General features: G+C 37.7%; 1 protein-coding gene and 1 pseudogene across 4 annotated transcripts in view; both read right to left on the minus strand.

Moving 5' to 3' along the window:
- The window catches only part of PPHLN1 (periphilin 1), a 134,150-nt gene that overhangs the window by 58,560 nt on the left and 58,748 nt on the right, over positions 1 to 16,842 (minus strand). For 2 of the 4 annotated variants that reach the window (XM_006888189.1, XM_006888187.1), the window contains 3 exons: positions 11,691 to 11,747; positions 8,701 to 8,780; positions 3,341 to 3,460 (listed from right to left, as the gene is read on the minus strand). In XM_006888189.1, the coding sequence (XP_006888251.1) occupies positions 3,341 to 3,460; positions 8,701 to 8,780; positions 11,691 to 11,747 (257 nt within the window). The remainder of the gene's footprint in view (positions 1 to 3,340; positions 3,461 to 8,700; positions 8,781 to 11,690; positions 11,748 to 16,842) is intronic. The other 2 variants (XM_006888190.1, XM_006888188.1) reach the window with 1 other exon arrangement.
- LOC102874718 lies at positions 14,236 to 15,383 on the minus strand (annotated as a pseudogene).

Here is a 16,842-nt window from a genome sequence, read left to right on the forward strand (position 1 = left end):
CAGCCTGGACTTCTGGTAGTTCTCTGTTGATGTGCTGTTCCAGTCGTTTTTGGATAATATTCAGTAAAATCTTGCTTCCATGTGAAATCAGTGAGATTGTTCTGTAGTTTCCATATTCTGTTGGGTAACCTTTCTTTGGGATAGGAACAAATATAAATCTCTTTTATGTAGCATTAAATCAAATAAGATGCATAGTGACCCTGTGAACAACCGATCTGAATCCTATTCTATCCTATGCCATCCTAACACTACCTGACACACTTGAGCCCACTGCAGCAGTCACAGTGTTAATCCATCAGGTCAAGGGTCTTCCTCTCATTTGCTGACCCTTGACCCTCCCAAGCATCATGTTCTTTTCCAAGAAAAAGCCTCTCCTAGTAACACGTTCGAAGTAAGTGAGATGAAGTTTCATCATCTTTGTCTGAAAAGAGCACTCAGGCTGTACCCTCTCCAAGGCATGTTTATTCTTTTGGCAAACAATGGGATGTACAGTGTTCTTCTTCAACATCACAAGTCAAAGGCATCAATTCTTTTTCTGTCATACTTATTCACGGTCCAGCTCTAAGATGCATAACAAGTGATCAGAATGTCTACGGCCTGAACCAGACACACCTTAGTCCTGAAACTGACATCATTACTCCTCAATAATTTGGAGAGGTCTCTAATTGCAGACTTTTCTAGTACAATGACTCCCCTTATTCCCTATTGGTACCAAAGATGTTAATTGTAGATCCAAGTAAGATGAAGTTGTTGACAGTTTCAATCTCTTCTCCATCCATCATGTTATCTATCGATCCAGGGGTAAGAATCTTTATTTTGACACTGAGATGCAATCCACACAGAAGGCTGCATTCCTTGATCTTCTACAATAAGGGCTTCAAGTCCTCTTCACTTTCAGCAGGAATGCTGTGTCATTTGCATAAGGCAGGTTGTTGATAAGTCTCCCTCCAATCTTGGTACCACACCACTCATCACAGAGTCTAGATTTCTGAATAATTTGCTCAGCATACATATTGAATATGTATGAAGAGAGAATACAACCCTTACATAGTCTATATGTAATATTAAGCTATGTAGTGTTTCCCTGCTCTGTTCACACTATAGTCTCCTGGTTCAGTTATAGGTTTCATGTGAGCACAATTAAATGCTCTGGGACTCCTATTATTCTCAATGACAGCCACAACTTGTTATGATCCACACAGTCAAATGCCGCTGCATAGCCAATAAAGCACAAATTGAGATTCTTTTTGTATTCTCAACTTTCAGCCAGCAACCATCTGATATCAGAAATTATATCCCTAGTGCTATGGCCTCTTCTAAATTCTGCTTGAACTTCTGGCAATTCCCTATCTGTATACTGTTTTAGCCATTTTTTAATGATCTTCAGCAGTGCTTTGTCTGAATGTGTTATTAATGACACTGTTCAAGAGTTTCCACATTCTATTGGATCACCTTTCTTGGGAATATGAACAAATATGGACCTCTTTCAATTTGTTGGCCAGAGAGCTGTCCTCCAAGTTTCCTGGCATAGACTGGTGAGCACATCCAAGGCTGCATCTATTAACTGAAACAAGTCATCTCATATCCCATTGGTTATTGGGGCCTTATTTTTTTGATAATATGTTCAATGCTGCTTCCACTTCCTCCTTTATTACCACTGGCTCCTGCTCATATGGTACTTCCTAAAATTTTTCAGTGTTACTAATCATTTCTTCTTGGTACAGTGATTCTGTGTATTCCCTTCATCTTCTTTAGATGCTTTCTGGGTCATTCAATATATTGCTCATAGCATCTTCACATATTGACTCCAAGTTTAAATTTGTTTTTTAATTCTTTCATCTTGAAAAATGCAGAGCAAGTTCTTCTCTTTTCTTCTCCAATTCTGGCTCTCTGCACATTTCAATAGAATATTCTTCTCTACCTCATGGGCTACCCTTTGAAATCTTCTGTAAAGCTCTTATATTTTGGCATGTTTTCCCATTTTATTGGCTTCTTGGTGCAATGAGAAGACTTAGAAATATGTACCTACAACCATTTAGAAATATGGTAAATTCTCAGCAAATATAAGAGATAAGAGAAAAAAAAGAGGTAAAATATGCTTTCTAGATGCAATGCCACTCAGAGTCAAACCTCAGAAGACAGGCTGACAATACAATGTAAAATACTACAAGATTAAATGAGATGACAGGTGAAGGAGTTTAAATATCTTTAAAAACCCTTATTAATGAAAAATAAAGATAAAATTAAAATTAGTTATCTTGGTTTAAAATTAGATTTTTGGTTTCCAGAACTTGGGAGAAATATCAGTTTTTCAAAACAGCACTTAAGCACAAACATCTATTATTAATAGAAAAATTGTTTCATGTATTAGTAAGAATATAATTAAAATGACCTTATTAAAACATTACTGCATTGTTCATGCTTTTAAATAGTGCTGGGGTAAGTGCCAAAAAAGGATAGCTTGAGATTACTGATAGATTTATTAAAGAATAAACATAAATATGTATTATAATGGTTACAATAATGAGGAAATCTGGACCTATCTAAAAACAATTGGTATCTAAAGGACACATCAGGATTTTAAAAGAAAGACTGTATTTACATAAGCACTGAAAAGGTTTGTACTTTCTCTGAAAAGTTATCATAACTACTTTGAGAAGAATCTTCTCATAATGTATGAAGATGTAGAAAGGTACAATTGCTATACAAAACACATTTTTAGAAAATTTTTTTATATTGAACATGAAATAAATTGCATAGAATGTATATCCAATATAAATATAGTCCAAGATTCAATGTCTAATCAAACTTTTTTCTATATACTAGTTTATATCCAATAAATTAAACATAATTTCCTAAAACACTTTAAGCAGGAAAACCCCCTACAAACTTACAACCAATATAGTTTACTTATAATTTATACGTATATTGTCCTGCCGCTTTTAAAACAGTTAACGCTGGCGGCATAATGAATTGCATGTAGTGCTAATAATAAGGTGAGAAGTTTGCATACACCTGCTGCTCCAGAAGAGAGCAGTAGTAGAAGTAGTCTTCTGCTTTAAGGAACCCAGTGTTCTTTCTATGCGTTGAAATCAATTTAACAGCACTGGGTATAATCTAAACAACATAAATAGTCACACAAGATGTAACTACTCAATTCAGACTCAGACTCACATTTAAACTATTACACTGTGTAGTAAAATTTAAATAACCTACGAGAACATTTCCTGAAAATATAGTATTTCAAAGAAGTAAAAGTACAAATATTTCTGCACAAATAATTTAAAATTGAGACAAAACTTTTAAGATATGAAATACAAAAAAAGAAATTATACCTTACCTCATACTCGGAAATTTCAGGTAAGTTACTGTCATCTGTCTTCTCTAACTTTTCAGCAGCCCATTTGCTTGCAGCCTCAGCAAGTTCCTTTTCAGTTAGCCTACTGGGCTTCTCTATTATCTAATAAAAACAAAATAACATTTTCTTATGATTTTCAAGTCCTTTTAACTTCGAATACATCAAGAAGTGCACCTAACTAACTAACACACACAAACAATGGGAAACATATACATCCTTTATTTGCATTAAACAATGTTCAATACAAAATTCCTTCAAAAATAAATTCCTTTAGGACATTTACACTGTCTAAATCAGAATTTTATTTACATAAAATTTCAGAAGTTTACTCATGATAACAAAATACAATTACAATTAACCTGTAGCAAGCAGCTTGGTGGGAAAGAAAGTCTCATTCTGTCTTCTTCTTGTCGCATGCTGACAAATCTCCTGCAACTCACAGCGGTTCTAAGTACAAGCTCTGAGGCCTGCCCTGACCTGAGCCAGTCTCACTGACTCCAACACACCAATCCCCATTGCCCTAGTTATTGTATGGATCAATCTAATACAGGGTCTCCCTCTCCTGCGCATTTCCTCCACCCTTCCAAACATGATGTCCTTCTCCAAGGATCAATCTCCCCTGGCCACATGCCCAAAGGATGTGAAATGGAGCTTCAAAATCCTAGCCTCCAAGGAGAATCTTGGTTTCACTGTGTCCAAGACAGATCTGTTTGTTTTCTTGGCAGTCCATGGTATGTTCAAGACTTTTCTCCAGCACCAAAACTCAAAGGCATTAATGCTGCTTCTGTCATACTTAGTCATTATCCAGCTCTCTAATGCATAGAAGGTAACTGCAAAGACCATGCCCTGGATTAGGTTCACCTTAGTCTCGAGACTGCCATTGCTTCTCAGTACTCTGGAAAGATCCCTAATACAATCCATCTTTTTATTTCCTGACTGCTGGTGTGAAGAGTGCTGACTGTGGAGCTGAATAAACGGTAACTGTTAACAACCTCAATCTCTTCTCCATCCACCATAGTGCTGCCAATTGGCCCAGTAATGAGACTCTTTTGTCTTCTTGACGTTCATCTTTAATCCATACTGAAGACTACAGTCCCTGACCTCCTGCAGCAAGACGTCAGGTGCTCCTCACTTTCAGCAAGCAAGGTTGTATCATCTGCATAATGGAGGTTGTTGGTGAGTTTCCTCTAATTCCAATGCCACACTCCTCCTCATAAAGCCCAGACTCCCGAATGATCTGCTGTGTATAGATATGGAGACTGTGAAAAGATATGGAGAAAGGACACATCCCTGATGCTCTTCCCTTCCTGATTTTAAACCATGTAGTGTTTCCCTGCTCTGTTCTGAGGACTGCTTCCTGGGTCCAAGTATAGGTTTTACATAAATGCAATCAAGTATTCTAGGATTCCCATTCTCTTCAAGGTTAGCCACAATTTCTTGTGACCCACACAGTCAAATGCCTTTGCAGAGTCAATGAAACACAGATAAGATATCCATCTGGTACTCTTTGCTTCCTGCCAAGATCCATTGGCTATAATGATCTTTCTGCCAAGATCTGACATTGGCTATAATATAATAGTTCTCTGTCAATGTACTGTTCCAGTCGTTTCTGGATAATCTTCCGTAGTATTTTGCTTGCATCTGATATGAGTGATATTGTCCGATAATTTCCATACTCTGTCAGGTACCTCTATTTGAATTGGAAATAAATATGGATCTCTTCCAGTCAGCTGGCCAGGTAGTTGTCCTCCAGATTTCTTGGTACCACCTGGTGATACCATCCAGGAAAGCATCTGTTTGTTGAAATATGTCAACTGATACTCCATAAATTTCTGGGGCTTTCTTTTTTGCCAAGTCCTTCAGAGCAGCATGAACTTTCTCCTTCTTCACCATTTCCTCTTGATCATATATTGTTTCTTAAAATTCTTCTGTGTCAGTCAATTCTTTTTGATACAGTGACTCTGTATACTCTTCGCATCTTCTTTTAACACTTCCTGGATCATTCAGTATTCTTCTCATAGCATCCTTAAGTACTACAACTCAAAGCTTGAATTTGTTCTTTAGTTCCTTCAGCTTAAGAAATGCCAAGGTAGTTCTTCAGCCCTTTTGATTTTCGGACTTCAGTTCTTTGCACATTTCATAATAATACTTTGCTTTGTCTTTCCATGCTGCCCTTTAAAATCTTCTACTCAGCTCCTTAACTTCTTGCTTTCTTCCTCTGCTTTGGCTTCTTGGTGCTCTAGTAATATTCAAAGTCTCTTGTCACATCCATTTTGGTCTTTTCTTCTTCCTTCTTTGTAATGACCTTTTGCATTCTTTGTGGATGACATTCTTGATATCCTTCCACAGCTCATCTTGTCTTCGTTTATTAATGTTCAAAGCCTCAAAGCTCTTTCAGAGTTGGTTTTTAAAAACAGGTGGGACAGACAAAAGGTCAAATTTTGATTCCTGTAGATCTGATTTGAACTTCTTTAGCTTTAGTGAACTTGTAGATAAGTATCTGATGGTCTGTTCCACAATCAGCACCGGGCCTAGTTTTCTCACTGCTGATACTGAACTTCTCTAATGACTCCTTCCACAGATATAATCAATCTGATTCTTGTTCATACCATTAGATGAAGTCCATGTATACAGCCTGTATTTAAGTTTCTTATAAAAGGTATTTGCTATGAATAAATAATTAATTGTGCAGAATTCCATTATTCTATCCCTAGTCTCATTTCTGACAGCAAGTCCATGTTTTCCAACTACTTCTTCATGGTTCCCAAGTTTTGCATTCCAGCTACCCATTATAATTAAGGCATCTTGGTTGCATGTTTGATCGATTTATGGCTGCAAAAGTTGGTAAAAATCACCTATTTTTATCCTCTTTGGCTCTGGTTGTTGGTGCATAAATTTGAATGATAGTGGTTTTACCAGGTCTTCCTTGTATGACTTATAGATTTGGAAACCCAAGAGAGGGTCATTGTAAGTCCCAATCGATATGACAGAGAACTTGAACTGAGTTTATATAAAGCCGATTTCTTAAGCATGTTGAAAACACAATGGCTTACCTAAAACAACCAGGAAGAAATGGAAGAACTAGCAAGATCCAGCATAACTGGATTTAAAACTAGGGATTCTGAAAACAATATCTTCCCACCTTCCACAGGTCATTTATCTCCCTAAATGACTGTGCATCATAATACTTACTGGATGATTATCAATGATAATTCACAAAGAGACTATTCAGAGCCACCTCCTCCGACACTATTCATATATGAAATTAAGTTTAAAAAAAAAAAGCAAACTCAAAGCATATCCTAGAAAATTATTTATAGTCCACGTATTAGGGTTTCTGTTTTAAAAATAAACTTAGAAACTTGAGAGGAAAAACAAAATAGTAGGTTATTTTTAGAAAAGAATGAGGTAAAAACCTTCTGAGTCCATCAATTTATTGCCATTAAATTTCATACACTTGAAAAATTATCATCTTTCTAATAACAATGTAAATGCTGAAAAATCATTCCTATATAGGAGCTGCAACAATATTTGAGAGAAAAATGTCACTAAATCAGGAAAGGTTGGTTAATAAAGCCCCTTGTAACTACAATATGACCCCGAGAGAAGTCTCATTTCCACAAAATTGAAAATTAATATAGAACTAATTCATATTCACATTCCATTTTAAGACTACAGAATCTAAGTAAAATACTATGTCTATGTGAAACTTCCAGACAAAAATATCTGAAATTCATTATAGTTTTTCACACTAAACAACTTCATAATAGCACAAATTCTCATGTTCTAATATATATGAAGTACATTATATATCAAGGAATAATCACTATTTTCTATATGCTGTTCATGATAAGGCAAAGCCCCCATTAAAAAAAAAAAAACTTAAAAAAAGAAACAAAGTCTTTGCTAAACAAAAATCCCAGCACTCTAGAATGTTCAGAATCCTAGAAAGCTCCAAAATTACAAACAATTACTAAAAAGCCTTCTCTTCCCCCCACATCCATTGGACAAAGAAGTCTCTGAAAGAAGGCTACTCTCTAACACTCTGCAAAGACAGAAAAATTAGAAAGTAAAGAAGCAATGTAAGAAAAGTAACAGCTATGGAAATGAGAAAAAGGGTACTATTAGAGAAGAGAGCATTTAATTACAGAAAACAAATTAAAACATCAATATTTAATTCTTTATGACAATGAACTTTTCAACATGTTTTGGGATGCTAGCAAGATAAAAATGAGAAGAATGATAGCTATGTTCTTGATAAAACTCTTTAGCATCTTAGCTTTTATTCACTCTCTACAATGGAGATTTACATGCAGGGAAAGGTTTAGAGCTGCAGTACATAGGGTCCCTATACAGTGCAGGTGACTCTATGGCACATAACAACAACACAGCATACTATATTGGTTGGCTTTTTATGTAAGCCTTCTTAGAGTCAACAAGACCTTGGAGAGGGCCGTTGTATTTAAAGTTGGTTTTTAATATATTTTGGAGGCACATTCTTCTTAGTGGTAAAGCACTCTTCTGTCAGTATGCTGTGCTGAGGTAGCCCGGGGTTGCTGTAATGCTGAACTTTCAGTCATTGGAGTGTGAAATGTCTTAACAGTTGCCCATGATGGACGGTGTTTGTGGAATTACCAGTTTAAGACAGGTTTGGAAGCAGAAATGCTTGTCGATAGTTACAAAAAAGTTTCAGGGCAATCAACAACAACATGTTGTTGTTGTTGTTATGTGCCGTCGAGTCGCCTGCGACTCATAGCGATATCATAGGATATTTGTATGAATTATTAATACAGAAGTGAGCTCTGGTGGCTTAGTGGTAAAGAGGTGTGTGTGCTTTCAATCCAAAGGCAAATGATTTGAATCCACCAACTGCTCCATGGAAGAATGATGATGAGTCTCCTTCTGTGCAAATCACTGCCTCAAAACTCGCTGGAGGGTCACCTATGAGTCAGTTCCAACTCCATGGTTAAAAAACAATTAGCAGTAATACAAGAGCACTTTTTAAAAAAAATAAGCTACCTACCATTAAGTAGTTATAAAAGACATATGAAGTCTCTGTCTACATATAACTAGCGTCAAAGAGAAAAGTCTATTAAATATGCTTCCTCTGCATATTCCTTTCCACCTGAAACAGGGCAACAGTAAACAATAATTTCAGAATAGCTAATGAAAAAAAAATTATAAAGAGATTGCTAATTTCCTGTTGGTAGTTACTTTCATGTTGTGGATATTCAAGTTTCTCAATGAAAGGTATTGCCTCCATTAAGTGGGATAGTAAAGAATAAAATCACCGATCCTCTTTTACAATCACTCTTAACACTGATTTTAGAAAGTCAACAAACCTTTGAAGAAGAGACTGCCGAAGAACTTGTAGGGGAAGGATCTCTTGATGTTTTCAAGGTCTGGACAGGTCTTTCTTTACCTACACAAGAAAACATAAAGTATCATTTTCTAGCTCATTTTTTTTCAATTAGAATAATTTTGTAACTGAATCAATGAAGGGTTTACACACTTATTTGAGTACTGAAGTTTTTCATTATATTGTTAAATCTGTTACTATCTAAAACTACTTTTCTTTCAGGAGATGCTGGGTACCATCAAAATTGAAACAAGGCAAATCAAAGGGCATCATATATGGCAGTCTTGACCAATTAGCTAACATGAAGCTAGGTAGATAATCTAGGAGGGGAACCCTATAGATAGTTTAAAATCATTAATATTTACTCTCTCTAGTTCCAAGAGCTAAAATTTACTAAGTACAATAAAACCCTAGTTTTTATATAGATGTTGCTATTAAGTGCCGTCAAGTGGACTCAGACTCATAGCCACCCCTATGTACAATAGCACTGAATTTTGCTCTATCTTGAGCCAATTTCATTGTCTCTGATACTCCTATCCCTACTTCCCCAGTCACTGAGTCAATCCATCTCCTCCAGGGTCGTCTTCTCTTGCACTGTCCATCTACCCTTCCAAGCATGATGTCCCTCTCCAAGGCCTGGGCTCTCCATGCAACATGATGCCTACCACCAAACAGAACTAGCTAATAAGGAGTATTCTCAATAAGAACTCATCATTAGACTGTTCTTCTCTAATTATTGTTCTCTAGCATGGAACAAATTTAAGAAATAATCTGAAATGTCTGGATAGCTTGAAAACCAAAAATAAAATCTATAAAGCATTAATCCAGTGCCTGGTACCAAATGAGTATTCAAATATTAAGCGAGTAAAAATAAATTTGTATAAACTAAAGTCAGTTTCCTCTTTAGTCATTTCAGACAACCACATTGTGTTGTTATATTGCATTAATATTTATAGAAATACACTTTAACTAAAAAAATGCAGTTAACAATATTACTTTAGCCAGTTCAACCACAACAAAATAGCTTAGTGAAATATAATCTTTAAAAATAAATCAATCAGCTGTGATTAATATAAAACCAGCATACTCAGTGGTCAGTACTTGTCAAAGTATAATATAACTCCTCTTGTTAAAAGAACTGGGGGGAAGGAGGAGATTTAACAAAGAAGTGTCTCCAGATGCTAGTCACAATTGCACAAGCGGTTAAGGCTAGAAAAGTCATTAAAGGCAAAAGCTGAGACTCAGGCAAAGCCTTAATCAGTCAAAAATGTTTCTTTCTGTCACCAAGATATTTGCACAATAAAGATATAAAGTCTCAAATTCAATCACCTAAGAGCAGTGGTTAAGGACAATCTTTTGAAAACCCTGACAGGTTTCTCTAAAGCAATTGCCTCAATTTAGGGACAATTTCACAATCTTTTCTCTTTAACTCATCACATTCTCCAAGATAACTTGCACTGTCTGAAAATATTTTTAACGAATGCTAGTGGGATATAATAAACAGAGGCCAAAGATGCTGATAAACACATTATGCACAGGACAGTCCTTAGCAACCAAGAATTATCTGGCCTCAAAAGTTTCATAATGCTAGCGTAACAAAGGGTACCAATTACACTACATAACCATGCACTTTGTATTTTAAACTATTTCTATTGTTCTTACGATAATAAAAATAATTTTTTGTATGGATATATATAAAAAAAGTTTCATAATGCTAAGGTTGAGTACTCCTGTTATAGGCTAAGTATTCTAATTCTGAAGATTCAACCACCTTAAACATAATATAGCTCTAAAGAAAAAAAAAGGAATCAACTCTAGAATTTTTGAACTTGTAGTATCATATAAGACTTTTAGGGAGCTCAAGTGGTAGGTAAGATTCTGTGCTGCCACCCTAAAGACACATGGCTCAAAGATAGCAGCTGCTCCAAAGAAGAAAAATGGGCCATCTCCTCCTGTGATTTTTCTGCCTCTGAAAACCCACTGAAAGGTCAGCTGTGGGTCAGTTCCAACTTGACAGTACCTAACAACAGGAGACTTTCACATTAAGCAATGTAAAGGTTCTTGAAGACCTTTAAAAGAAATGAACACAAACCATTAATTTATCTATCTCCAAATGACTAAGAATTGTTTTTTCCATTATTTCTACTATACTAATATTGTACTTGGCAAATTCCATATCATATTGTGGCAGTTGTCTATTCCTATGTCAAAAGCTTGTGGAGAAAACCTCAACCATCATAGTTTATTCCTTTATGATATCCAGGGAGTTCTTGAAAACAAGACTCAAAAATTAGGTGAAAAAGAAATCTTATTTTCCCTTTTTAAAATGCAATGATCTCCTATTCAGAATTCCTTGAAAGAAGAAGTCAGATGAATCAGCACAGCATAGGATGTTTATTAATGGATTATTGCAGGCTCAAACCTGGCATATATCAGCGCTACACACACACACACACACACACACTTTTTCATAAGCAGCTTTCTATCTCTTATTTAGTATTTCCTTGAAGACATCAGCAATGCAAGTTAACCCTAAGTATAATCTTAAATCTTTTCTAATTTTAGCTGCTCAAAGGCAAATTTCAATCATTCTTAGGGTACCAAAGAAAGGGAACATTTAGGGGTGGGACAAAGTGTTTATCCTATATTCAGACATAGCAGTTGCAAGAGGAGGAAAGAGAGGCAAGAAGCAAAGAAAAAGGGTAAATACAAACAGCAGCAGAATGAGCACAGAAACCAACATAAAAATCTCTTGATACTACTGTTGTCAGTATCAATCTCAATGTCCTATAAGGTTCCTGATGATGAATGGCTACCTCAATAAACAACTTCTACTTCTCTTCAAATACCAGTCAGTACCTGTCCTACTGCTGTTCAACTTTGGTTCTGAAAGTAAACTGAAGGAGTACTCACATCAATCCAAGTCCCCCCAAAGCTTCATAATCCCAAATCAGAATCTAGCTCAAAACTCACCTCTTTCTGGCTTTCCTTCATCCTGTCGTTTGTAGACGGCACCACCACGCATGGACTCTACGGAAAGGCGGGCAAGGAGGAGTTAACACTAGCACCTCTTGGTCAAATAGGAATAAGAGAAGAATCCAGAAGTAGGAGTTACTATGATGAAAATAACAAGGACTTCTAAGCAAAGGAAATGTTAAGATGGCTAACCAACACATGCAAAAAAGAAATGAGAAAAAGGGACCAAGATGGTAGTAAGAAATGCTTAAGAGAAGACCTGGCAAGTGGAAGTTAAGATTGTGACTGAGTCTTCTTTGTAAGAAAGCCCTCTAATCTCCACAAAATCAACATTCAAAGAACTGATAAAGGATGACACAAAAGCTCAATGAGTGAAAAATAAGAATGAAACCAGGAAGGTCTTCATGGTCTATCAGCTCATGGGCTTAATTAAACTAACATTAAAAAGCTTATACCTGTAAATTTGGAACCAAATCACAGCTGAGCCCACAATCAGAATTCAGAGGCTATAAACTGCATAGAAGACTGCCACCTTTCTTCCATGAAGCAGACAGTAGATTTGAACCTTCACAAAGACAACACTTATGGGCTAGCAGCACAACTCCCTATGAACCACGAGAGCTCAGATTTGCAATGGTTACCTGCAAGTAACCTTAATTGGTCTCAAAAAAGTAGCACAATATTAAACCTCATACATGTTTTCCTTATAACTTAATCCAAGCCACTATCTTGGTTGAATACCCTAATTAGCTTACACTTAGATGTTTGGGAATGTTGTTAGATTCCTTTCCTGCAATTTCCTAATGATGGGGTCAGATTTCTAAACAGTTTAAATATAATAGCAAAGGCTTTCCAGTAAGAGTCATTCTTAACATTTATTTTAAGTCCTACTACTATAATATAGATCCAAGAATGACAATTAAGCTTTTTACAACAACAACCACCAAAACTACTCCAAAAACAAAACAAATTTTTCTGAACTGCTATGGCACTGGTCAACATCCTCCATGGAAATGTTTCAGGGAATATGCAGGTACTGGAATTATATTTTAGCAAGACTATTTTTAAAGCTGCAGTATTTTTCTTACATTGTTTACTGGTCTCTTGAGCACCAAGAAAGCTTCTATTGCTCTTGAGTTGTTGATTTATTTATTTTTTTTTAACTAAGGTACAATGTGAAACCTATACTTGGACCAAGAGGCAGTCGTCAGAACAGAGCAGGGCAACACTGCATGGTTCAAAATTGGGAAAGGCGTATGCCAGGGATGTGTCCTATCTCCATACCTTTTCAACCTGTATGCAGAGCAGATTATCCGAGAGGCTGGGCTCTATGAGGTGAAGTGTGGCATTAGGATTGGTGGACGATCTATCAACAATCTGTGTTATGCAGATGACACAACTCAGCTCCCTGAAACTGAGGAGGACCTCATGCACTTACTGCAGAGGGTCAAGGACTGCAGCCTTCAATATGGACTGAGGCTCAATGTCAAGAAGACAAAGATTCTCACCACTGGACCAATCGGTAGCATCAGGATGGATGGTGAAGAGATTGAGATTGTTCACAGTTTCAGTTTGCTCAGCTCCACGGTCAACACTCTTGGCACCAGTAGCCAGGAAATAAAAAAACTTATTGCGATGGGAAAGTCTGCGGTTATGGACCTCTCTAAAGTACTCAAGAGCAACGGTGTCTCTCTGGAGACTAAGGTGCTCCTGATACAGGCCATGGTTTTTGCAATCACTTGTTATGCATCAGAGAGTTGGACAATGACTAGGGAGGATAGAAGGAGAATTGATGCCTTTGAGCTGTGGTGCTGGAGAAGAGTATTGAATGTACCATGGACTGCCAAGAAAACAAATAGGTTCATCCTGGAGAGGGTTAAAACAACCAACTCCTTGGAGGCAAGGATTCTGGGGCTTCGTCTGACATACTTTGGACCTGTTGTAAGGAGAGACAGGTCTTTAGAGAGGGACATCATGCTGGGTAGAGTAGAGGGACAGCGCAGGAGGGGAAGACCCTCTATGAGGTGGACTGATTCACTGACTGGGGTAATCGGGATGGGTGTGTCAGAGGCAATGAGATTGGCACGGGGTAGAGCACGGTTTAGGGCTGTTGTACATAGGGTTGCTATGAGTCGCAAACAACCCGACAGCACATAACAACAAACAACAACAAGGTACAATGGGACTATCAGTATTACTTTTTTTCTTCTCTGCCAATTTTATGATAGCACTTGTTCTGATCTTACAGGATAATTTATTTCTTGTACTATTAAGTTTATTCTTAGATTTATTGTCCTGTCTTCTAAAAATTCATCAGCCATTTACTTAACCTTGCTTCTTTAAGTATTTATTAATTTTTAGCTGAATGTGAAGACGTATATTGTATCTTAGTTCTGTGGGAAAATGTAACATCCATTTAGCACAAGCTTGATAACATGAAGCACTGGGTACAGACCTCATTCCTGGTCCAGCTGGGAGCAGCTGGCTTGCCCAGAGGTGATCAAGTATTTGTTGTGCTTGTTGGGCACCTGGTTCAGCATCATTAGTTCTGTCTTCTCAGGATGGGCAGTAGCTCAACATTTTCTTTCAGCATTTTTAGATGCCCAGTCTTCTAATGTGCTCACCTTTCGCATACAGTGATGGGGAGGTGAGCCAAGTGGAGTATGTCATACTTCTTCATCTTCTAATATGTCAAAAGTCTCATATTCAACATCAGTACTATTTAAGATTTCCAGAATTTGTCTACTGAATGCTTATTTTTTATTCCTGTATGTTTCCCTTCAGAAGGAGCATCACAGCGACTTTATCTGCCAGGACTTTGGGCCTTTCCTCAAGTTTAGGAGCTTTAGAGCAAGTTATAGTGAGTACTCTAGAGGCTTCCAGTTCTTTGACCAAGTCCAGCCTTCCTATGAGCTCTCCAGACACCTACAGCTGAGGGTAGGTGGGCCAGCTTGTATAGGCTTTCAGTCCCTGCTGGACCTCTTCATCTGAGGTAATGTTTAAACTGCTAAACTGAGTATTATGTTTGTTAAGAATTTCCACCATTTGTTTGCTGAAACCACAGCATGGCTCTTGAGGGGGTCCCTTTTATGAACAGGATGGAGAGGGCAGCACTGGGCAACGTCTTCAGTGGGCAATGAGGTCTTCTTCAGGGGGCTCCTAAACAATGAGCAGGAAGACGTCGGTGGACAAGTGTCATTGAACCTTTTTGGTCTGGTCAGTTCTGGGGCATGTGCTCCATCTACTTGGTCAATCTTCTGACAGTTCTTGAAAAACAGGAAGGTGGGAACTGAGCTAATTTCATAATTTTTCAGACCCTTCAGGAACACCTTCAGGGTCTGCTTCAGTTCTGCCATCACTGCGTTCATCTGTGTGCACTGAGGGGCCCACGGAGCCCAAATGCGGACCATGAGTTGGGACTTGGCTTTGAGACACATCATTTCCTCAAACTGGATAAGTCGACAGCCGCTTGCCTTCCCCGCTGCTCAGGTCCAAACAATCAGTATTTATTTTTTTGTAAGTAGCCTCAAATCCTTTGTAGATCAGCACAAGAGATAGCAATGCTACCTTACAGAGGTGAGCAAGGGTCTGAGAGCAGTCTCCACCAGGCAGCATGAACAGACTTTCCCACACTCCATGTGCAGTGTGTCCAGAGTGGCCATATGGCATTAGCTTGGTGGAAGGATTCATTTCAAGGGTATCAGCAACAATTGCGGTGAAGGAATAAAAAAATGAGCCTGAAACTAAAACCTCAAAGTGTCATCAATGCTGTTATTACTTGCCATGGAATTAAAATTGAGTTAGAGTCAACTGTCCAGTGAGTTTTCAAAGGCTACAAAGATTGAAAGAGAAAAAATTGCCCATCTTTGTCTCATGGAATCAATGTCTACAGCTACATCAAGCAAACCAGCAAACTCTCAAAATACTAACTGAAACAACAGGAATAAAATAGGTATGTCTATGCAACAGCCTCACCGACAAACAAACAGCACAAGTAGGACATTAATCTCTCCTTTGACAATTGAGATTTTAAAACAGAAACTAAGATATGAACTAATGAAGAGCCAGCCACAAGGATCCTGAGAATGTGCTTCGCTTTCTAAACAATGAAATACAAAATTAACAATACCAGATCAACTCATCTCTTCAAGAAGGTCGGAAACAGAAAATGGGGTTATGGAGGGTGATCCTATGTTAAATACACCAAAATAAATGTTTGAGAAGAGAATGAACTTTTTGTACCACTGCTGTTCTACAAGATAGTCATATTTAGGAGGTCAGAGATACAAGCTGAAATAAAGGCCTACTGACTAGACACCTGTAAGGACACTTCTGAATGAAATTCTCTCTCAGCTACAAAGCCTCATGGACATGTTTTAATATACACAGAATTATAACCCTTCCCGTTCCCTTCACCTCTCTCTCTGGCCACCAAGCTGTGCAACCCTGGTGGGGACCTGAAAAGGCAGGGTTATGATGGGCAAGGTCCAAAGGTGATTGATTTTCTAAAACATAATGCATGGAAATGATTATTTGGGGGGGGGGGGGGTAGAATTAATGAAAGTATACTAAGTTCCAGGATTCACTTTCAACACATATGGTTGCTGTTGTTTGCCCTCAAATCAATTTCAACTCATCACAACTCTATGTACATTGAGCAGAAAAGACCTGTAGTTTTCTAGGCTGTGATTCAGGCAACATCCAGTGAAACCGTATACATATAGATTTATGAACTCTGACCATTCAGATGCTAAGTTATACATGTTTCTCTTACGAATCTACTGAAGAATTCACAAAGTTCTCTTATGAGTAAAAATGATTCCTTAAACAAGAATAGCTTATAGAATCAAACAAAATAGCCGGCATCAGTTAACTGCCTTTCCAATACCATATATACATATGTAACCCATGGATAGGTAGGTAGATAGATGAAACTTTACAAGATATGCTGTTATGTTGTTATGTGCCGTCAAGTTGTTTGCGACTCATAGCGACCCTATGCACAACAGGCCTAAACCCTGCTCTATCCTGTGCTAATCGCACTGCCTACGACACACCCATCCTGATTATCCCAGTCACCAAATCAATCCATCTCACAGAGGGTCTTCCCCTCCTGCGCCGTCCCTCCACCCTCCCAAGCATGATGTCC

This window comes from Elephantulus edwardii, unplaced genomic scaffold (assembly GCF_000299155.1).
Source record: "Elephantulus edwardii isolate Elephantulus edwardi_28Jun2011 unplaced genomic scaffold, EleEdw1.0 scaffold00065, whole genome shotgun sequence".
NCBI lineage: Eukaryota > Metazoa > Chordata > Mammalia > Macroscelidea > Macroscelididae > Elephantulus > Elephantulus edwardii.